At 33.4% G+C, this 8320-nt stretch overlaps 1 protein-coding gene across 1 annotated transcript; it reads right to left on the bottom strand.

Annotated features, from left to right (window-relative positions):
* Positions 1-387: 387 nt before the first annotated feature.
* On the bottom strand, positions 388-1885 carry LOC149259854 (uncharacterized). The gene is made up of 5 exons (XM_089455430.1): positions 1743-1885; positions 1319-1581; positions 1080-1174; positions 625-962; positions 388-529 (listed from the first exon to the last, which is right to left on the bottom strand). Exons 1-5 carry the CDS (start codon positions 1883-1885, stop codon positions 388-390), a joined length of 981 nt encoding a protein of 326 aa, XP_089311556.1.
* Between the last annotated feature and the right edge of the window lie 6435 nt (positions 1886-8320).

Below are 8320 nucleotides of genomic sequence, written 5' to 3'. Positions count from 1 at the left end.
ATTAAAACCCAGCCTCTTCATAAAATTCAAGGTATAATTAAATCTATGCTAATAACTAACGGAAACAAGTAAAAAGTAGAAAGACAAAATAGTACTAATGGTCTCAGATTCTCAAGGTCATTTTCCTTGAATGGCATTTTTATTTTCTTTTGGGTTCTGATGAGAGTTGAGACACGCAAAGTGCTCAGGAGTGACAGAGATACAATGGCCAGAGAGACACCATGGCCAAGTGAAAGGCCAAATAAATGCCATTGTCATTCTAAATTAATCACAAAACAGAAAGCATTTAACGACACCAAAACTTATTTTAATATCGTTGAATAATTATAGTCCAAAGCATTTATTGATTTTTGAATTTGCAATCGACTTATTGGATCCGAAGAGTGATCACACATAAAACCAATAGATTGACGAATAGGGAGATGAGTATTCCCCTGCTCCAACGGCAGATTCCGACGTCGTTGGAGGAGGAAGTCCTCCCACAGTAGAAATTCTCTGCACGTATTTCACGTTTTGAAGTAATCCATTTCTGCACGAGAGAACCAAAAGTAATATAGTGTCATTTCAATTAGGTTTAATCATAAAAATAACATGGTGTTATAAAAATTAGGTTTAATCACTTACTCGTTTCCAGTATGGCAGGTAGCCTCCATTTCAGTCCAATCAATACTGTCAGAATCCACTGTAATTGAACTCACAACCTTTACGGTCACTCGACTGAAAGGCATGAACAGTTCCCATGTGGGTTGTCCTCCATTTTGATCAGGTTTTGTAGAGAAATAGTGCCGACCCACAACCTCTTGGCCTGGAGAAGTGTATAAATATGTTGATACATTGAAATTATCCCAAGAAGAGCCATTAAATCTGTAATACTGGATTCCTTCCGCGTAAAAGCTGAGAAGAGGACTAAAATCCTTTGAAACACTTATTTCTGCAGGAATTCCCATTGGGAGTGATCGATCCTGTAACCAAAATAGATATTGCGCAGTGTATGGAATTTGAACTTGCTTTCCAACCACATTGCATTGAGAAGATGGAGGAACTCCGCCCTTGGAATTCCTTCGTTGTACATAAGATACCCTGCTCGCAGTGCCATGCCCACTGTGCGAAACGGCCTTGAGTAGCAGCTCAGCCACATCTTCATTATTAAACATTTTTCTAGCAAGTACAGTCCCTGTGTCAAAGCAAACCAGTTAATTTTTTATCATTTTCTTAATACACGGTAATTATCATAATGCAAGTTGAATGATTAAAAAACTAATCTTTAGACTTCGGTTTTTGAGGTTTTTTATGTAACAGAAAGAAGATATTGGTCTACCTGTTACAGTTGATTCGGGGATGGCCGAGATGGGGTCTCCTGGGTCCGAGCTGAACGAAAAGGTGGGCTTCCCACCTTGAGCGAGAGGCTCAGACATGAAATAATGATAACCCACTGACGTAAAATTCCCATTTGCGGTCATATCATTCGTAGAGTAGAGCGTGGCCATTGCCCCAACCGAAGTATACTGGAGCGCAGTTGAAGTTGAATTCATTTGACATTCATAAATTTGGACGCCAGATGCATTCACTGTTCGAATAAGCCTGAAAAATAGCAAAAGTTTCATTATTACACAGATTCACAGAAAGTGCAAGTTACTGTATAAATTTATTGCATGCAATTAGGCTTCCCACGCAAAAGTATTAGCCGTTCATGTCAATGACAGTCTCGGCCGAAGAAAATATAGATCGAGAATTATTCGTACGAGTTCCCAAACGGCGGATCGATCGAATTTTTCGTGAGAGGCGTCAGTGGGGCAGCTTCTGCTTGTGAATTATTATGTAAAAGAGAAAACGCGCTCACTAATATGGTGAGTAGGAGGCAGCTATTCATGTTGAAGAGAGCCATTGGCGTTTCATATGAGTTGATATCTTTTATAAAGTTGTTACAGAAAGCAGTGGGGAAGCAATGGAGATGGAGTCTTTCATATTTATACTTTTTGCTTTTGCTGTGGAAGTTAAGTTTGACCGGTTACATTCAGATGTTGATGTGTAACTTTGGAGATATATAGTGCAATAGTCATGCTGCTGCGCAAGATATTATTTAAAAAGAAAACACATGTTATGGCAACTGGCAGCGTGGATTTCTTTATGCACGTAATTGGAATATATAAAATGTAACAATGTGTATTTTGGTGTTTTTTTTGTAAGTAAAGATTAATCAAGGAAAAATATTTACAGAGAAGTTTTAATCTCTGAGGAGGTCATAGCCAATCCTCTGTCAAAAAGACTGTCGTAATTATCACCTGACCTACTGGTTACAGATATGAGAAACATAGACCCAAAAACCATTAGAGCCAGAGAGCATCCATATTTTGTTGTGACCCGCTCTATTACAAAATGCATTACTATGGCTAATACAGAAAGCTAGAAAGCCAAAATCGTGACTTGGAAGATGATAAAAGACCATACATGTGATATCATAAGCATACCCAGGTGAGAGGAGCATCCAAAAACTAACAATCCTGAGAAGACTTGCTGAGGCATAGGGAATTAATCCTCAGAAGGCAAGTCTGTGTCTTTTCGTTTCCCTTGCTGGGAGAGCTGACCCAATGAACCATCACATTTTCTTCTGCTTCCATCATATTGCATCGTGGAAGAAATGTATATTTTGGTGTTAAATAAACTATTTAAAAATATTAGAAAAATAGTAGCTATTATTATTTTTTTATAGAAATGGTCATAAATGAATAACTTACTTAAATAACTTATTTAACGAAGTTAAATCCCAAAATAATATATAATAAATATAATTTATCAACCAAATTCAATTTTACACGAATTAGAGAGATCTCCAACATTTTCAAATCAAACTACACACTTTCTTTTCTTTTTTCTCAATTCAATACTTTTTTAAGTCTCTAGGCAAAGGCCACCCTTAGTATGGAATAGAAATGGAATACTCTATATGTTTAAATAATTTAAATGCCTCAAAAATGACCCCATTCTCAATTCCTTTGATAAAATTTAAATCTATAAATCCAAACTCTACGCATACCAATTAAACTAATCTACACTAAATTGACACATTTATTAAAATTATCAACCAAGAAAATTAATAAAGTCGCACTAAAAGACCGCGTCATTTTGAACGCGGGAATGAGTTATCGAGCGCGTGATTTGCCTAGTCGTAAGCACCGGATAAAATTATGAGAAATGGTGCCTCTTCTATTTTTTTTTATCGTGACATGTTTTTATTTCGGACCTTGAAAACATGGAGGGAATGGTCTCTTTCTATGGTATTTAAGTTTTCTCGAGCTGGTGTCATGAAAATATTTTGAAAGGAGTTAATATTTTGAAAGGAGTTTTCGAGTTGAGCTATGAAAATAATTTTTTTTAAAGGCTTTTAAAGATTTGGTTTATTGTATATTTTTGCAATTTTATTTTGAATTAAGATTTAAAATTATTTTTAATTATCAAAGAGTTTGTTATTTTTACAGGTAAAGAAGTAAGTTAATGGTGTCAAATTTATAGATATATAATAAGGGTGAAAGTTTAAGGGTGAAAGTTTATTTCCTTTTCATCCACTAGCTTATTATTTTGAGTGATATATATATATATTTTTAAATATGAGTGATGAGTTATCTCGCATGTGTAGAGGAAGTACCATCATCAATGCCATTTTCATCATTATTGTTGTTATTGTTATGATCATCATCCTCATCCTCATGATTGTCATCATAATCATTACCACCATTCTCGTCATTGTCTCTATTATTTTTGTCATTCTCCTCATAATCCTTGCCATCATCATTGTTGTTGTCGTATCATCATTATCATATCAATAATAATAATTATTGTGGCTTTTACTATTATTATTGTCATTGCAATCATCACTGTCGTGATCATTATCATTTTCATCATTGCCATCATAGTCATCATCCTTCTTGTTGTCATTAACATCATAATTTTCATGACCACCGTTGCTACAATTTTCATTGTCGTCATTGTCATTATCATCGTCACCATCATCATTGCCATCATTGTCATTATCATCGTCACCATCATCATTGCCATCATTTTTGTCAACATTACAATTTTCATCATCATTGTCATTGTCATTGTCATTGTCACCGTCATTGTCATCGTCATCATCGTCATCATTATCATCATCATTATTGTCATCCTTGTTATTGTTACCAATCTCATTCTTCTCCTCATCATTGTCATTATCATCATCATCATCATTGTTATCGTTGTCATCATTGTCATTGTTGCCATCGTTAGCATCACCATTGTCATCATGGTAATCATAATTGTCACCATCACCATCATCGTCATCATCAACATCAATATCATTATCACCAATAATTTAATAAACATAAGTAATTTAATGATTAGTATTTAATAAAGTTTTTGATTTCATAAGAGATGTTTTTTTTTTCATTCCAATTTTTTTAATAATTTAATCTAATAAAATATGGAATATAAAAATATTATTTATTAATTTAGTAGAAAAATGAGATTTCCATATTTTTATTATTTTAAATATTCCTAGATGACATTTTTGATAAAAAACATATTATTCTGTCATCATTCTTATTGCTATTATCATTTCATCATCATTGACATTGTTGTCATTGTCCTCCTCCTCATCATCATCACCATTTGCATCATCCTCCTATCATTCTTAACGTCATCATTGTCATTATCATCATCATCATCACTGTCTTCATCAACATCATCATTTCCATTGTCATTGTCATTTTCATTTTCATCATTGTTGTCAACCTCATCATCATCACCATCCTCATCATTGTTGTCATCTTCATCATCACCATTTCTCCCAATGTCATTGTCATCCTCATCATTGTTGTCATCTTCATCACCATCATTGTCCTCATCATCACCATCACTGTCATTTTATCATCCTCGTCCTCATCATTGTCATTGTCGTCGTCATCATCATCATTGTCATCATCACCATCATCATCATTTCAATTGTCATCATTTGCATCATCATCATCATCGTTGTCATTATCATCATCATCATTGCCATTGTCATCATGATCAAAATCAAATAAATTATTTTTATAGAAGTTATGATCATCATCATTGAAATCAAATAGATGATTTTATAGAAGTAGCCATTATCTTCTTCTTCATCACAATCATCATCAAAATAAAATAAATTATTTTATGGAAATAATCATTGTCATCATAATCATCATCAAAACCAAATAAATTATTTTATAGAAGTTATTGTCATTGTTATCATCATCATTGTTATTATTGAAATGAAACAAATTATTTTACAGAAGTTATAGTCATCCTCTTCATCATCATATAAATTATTTTATAGAATAGTAATTATCATCATCGTCATCATTTTCATCATCATTATCAAAATCATATAAATTCTTTATAATCAAAATCAAATTAAATATTTGTTGATAAATGTCTCTATTTTGAAATGGGTATTCCACAACTTTTGTTTTATTGATAAAAATGATTAAGTGTATGGGTGACATTGAGGAAAGAGGGCATGTAATTCATTGTGGTCCCATTTACTCCCATTTGCACTTACTAATTGGTTTATGTAATGGTCGGTGCCAACCAAACAAATTTGTCACAATAGCCAAAACTACGACCAATTTGTGGATGACCATCGTGAGGATACCATGGATGACAATGAAATGAAAGGATGTTAGCTAACTAGCACCATAGAGAGAAACTACTTGAACCTAGTAATGCACACACCTAGGAAAATACTAAATCCCTCCTCTGTCATAATCCATTATACAAACACATTTTAATCAAAGAGGGGTATGTCTCCAGAAATCTAAAGAGTGGTACAATGAAGAGATATATCTCAAATATGAGTTATAAAGTTAATTATCATGATCTCGAGGAACTATTTTCAGAACGTGGGAGAGTGATTCTAAATAATCAATCGTTCTCCCTATTGCTTTTATATCCTACAATCATCAACATTATAATTTGCTTGATCTATGCCCAGGTCCAGTTGATGTTCGATTACTAATCAGTAATGAAATATATATATTTTAATAATTGACCATAGGGTACAGTCAAAGTTGTTTTCGCAAGGAAGGAAGATGCAACTTTTGCCATCCAGAAGTACCACCAATAACTTCTAGATGGAAGGTCACTCTAGCTTGAAATAGTCGACCGAGAAATGAGAAATGAGTCTACCAGGTTTCTTTAAACTAAATATGGATGAATATCTTGATTTTAGCTTTCAATTGATTATTACAACTTCACTATTTTTTACTTCTTTGGCTGTTGTAGTTGTGGTCATGGCATGCTTAGAGGAATACGGGGAGTGAGAGGAATGGATTCGCCAATTGTTAAACTTGCGATATGGGATTTGGAGGCCTAGTTCAAGTACATGGATCTAATAGAGAATTCAGGGTCGTAGTTAATAAAATGTTCAAATATCTTTTTCAATGTTTTGCGCCTATTTTGAATTACGAAAGAGGTCCAAAAAAAATAGTCGATTGAGAAATGAGTCTACCAAGTTCGTTTAAGCTAGAGATGGATGAATATCTTGATTAATAAAATGTTTAATTATATTTGTTTTTCAATGTTTTGTGCTTTTTCATGGTATATCCTATTTTGAATTATGAAAGAGGTAATTTTTTTTTTTTTTAATATTATATTTATATGCATTTCCAAATTTGGGTGTTAGGACAAGGTTATTTAATGACCTGGTTTTAGTTAATTGTTCCTACTTGATTCAAAAACAAATATCCCTATTTTGAATTACGAAAGAGATCCAAAAAAATAATTTTGGATTTTTTTTTTTGAAATTTTATATTATATTTATATGCATTTCTAAATTTGGGTGTTAGGAATACGTTTTTGATGACACGGTTTTAGTTAATTCAGACTTGTATATTATATGAATATTGTTGATTTGAAATTAAAACTATGAATGTTTTAAAAAATACACCAGGTTTTTATTATAACCATAAGGTAGGTGAGTATGATGAATTTTAAGTAATATATTAGTGTTTTCATTCAGCATGGTAATATAGGTAGGTGAGTATGATGAATTTTAAGTAATATATTAGTGTTTTCATTCAGCATGGTAATATTCATTGGTTGAATAATGGATAAATTATAGAAATAAATATTATCGAACTTTGTTATGTATTATTATATTTTGTTATTGTCTCATTAGAGCTGTCTGTCTTAATTAGTTCTTCAAACCTTATTTTTTATTAATTTGTTAAAACTATTAAGTTATATTTTATTTCTATAAATATATCTATGTGTTGTTTTGATGGAAATGACAGTGAGGGTGTTAAATTTCCATTAGGGAAACCTATATTACATTAATCAAATATGATATTACTTATACAGGAGTATTGTTTCAAGATAGGGAAACTATCTTGGACACACAATCAGTTGGTTGAGAGAATATCTCAACCACACATTAAACCAAGGAAACCACTCCTATAGAATATGAACAGACTCTTTACATAGAAAGTCACAACTGAGACAAGTAGGAATTAATATTTCAACACACCTTCTTAATGAGTACTTGTCTCAATATTAATATGAAAAGTCTAGTTGTGGCCAAACATACCAAAATGGATATGTTGATGTCCATATTAAGGAGAAACCACCCACCGGAATGCATAGGTCCTTTGCATACATGGTTCTGTCAACCATTATAGCTGCACACATGTACATGTACTTGTAAATCCCCCTCTATCATCATGGGTTTTATCAGATTACTTGTAACCATGCTTTGGGTTTTATCGGATCACCCTCAACCATGCCACCAAGGGCTCTCAACCACCAAGGCTAAACACACCCATCAAGGCTCAACTTAGCCACGAAGGCTCAACATAGCCACGAATGCTCTCAGCCACTCTAGGCCACAAAACTGTCACTAAGGCACTCTAACCACTCTAGGTTACAAACCTGCCACTAGGGCACTCTAGCCACTAAGGCTCACCAAAGACCCGACTCAACCAGGCCGAGGGTTTTCTCGGCTAAACCCAAACCATGCCAATAAGAATCTTTGTCCCACTTCACTCTTACATGTGGTTTTTGGATTCACAAACAAACGCTACAAATACAAAGGGGTTTTTAGATTACCACGAATTGTATGGGGATACACATTCTTTACAAGGCTTACAACACAACTACAACTTTTGGAGTTACCAAGTACATACATTACAAAGACCACTACAAAACATCCTAGACTTGCTTACTAATGTATGTGACATATACTATGAGTCTGCTTTATTTCAACACATAATATTTTACCTTGTTTGTCCATCTATTCTTGCTTCAAACAACTAATGTCCAC

The sequence above is a fragment of the Pinus tabuliformis genome, chromosome 6 (assembly GCF_031772625.1).
Source record: "Pinus tabuliformis cultivar Carrire ecotype Pingquan chromosome 6, CPIR1, whole genome shotgun sequence".
Taxonomy (NCBI): Eukaryota; Viridiplantae; Streptophyta; class Pinopsida; order Pinales; family Pinaceae; genus Pinus; species Pinus tabuliformis.
Note: the sequence above shows the minus strand (reverse complement) of the source record. Positions and strands in the feature narration are given on the sequence as shown.

Excerpts from the sequence above, each read along its gene's own strand:
- LOC149259854 (XM_089455430.1), bottom strand. The coding sequence starts at position 1,885 with ATGGCTCTCTTCAACATGAATAGCTGCCTCCTACTCACCATATTAGTG. Across the intron at positions 1,582-1,742 it reads GATCCGCCGTTTGGGAACTC|GCTTATTCGAACAGTGAATG; the intron begins GTACGAATAATT and ends GCTATTTTTCAG. Across the intron at positions 530-624 it reads ACCTGCCATACTGGAAACGA|AAATGGATTACTTCAAAACG; the intron begins GTAAGTGATTAA and ends TCTCTCGTGCAG.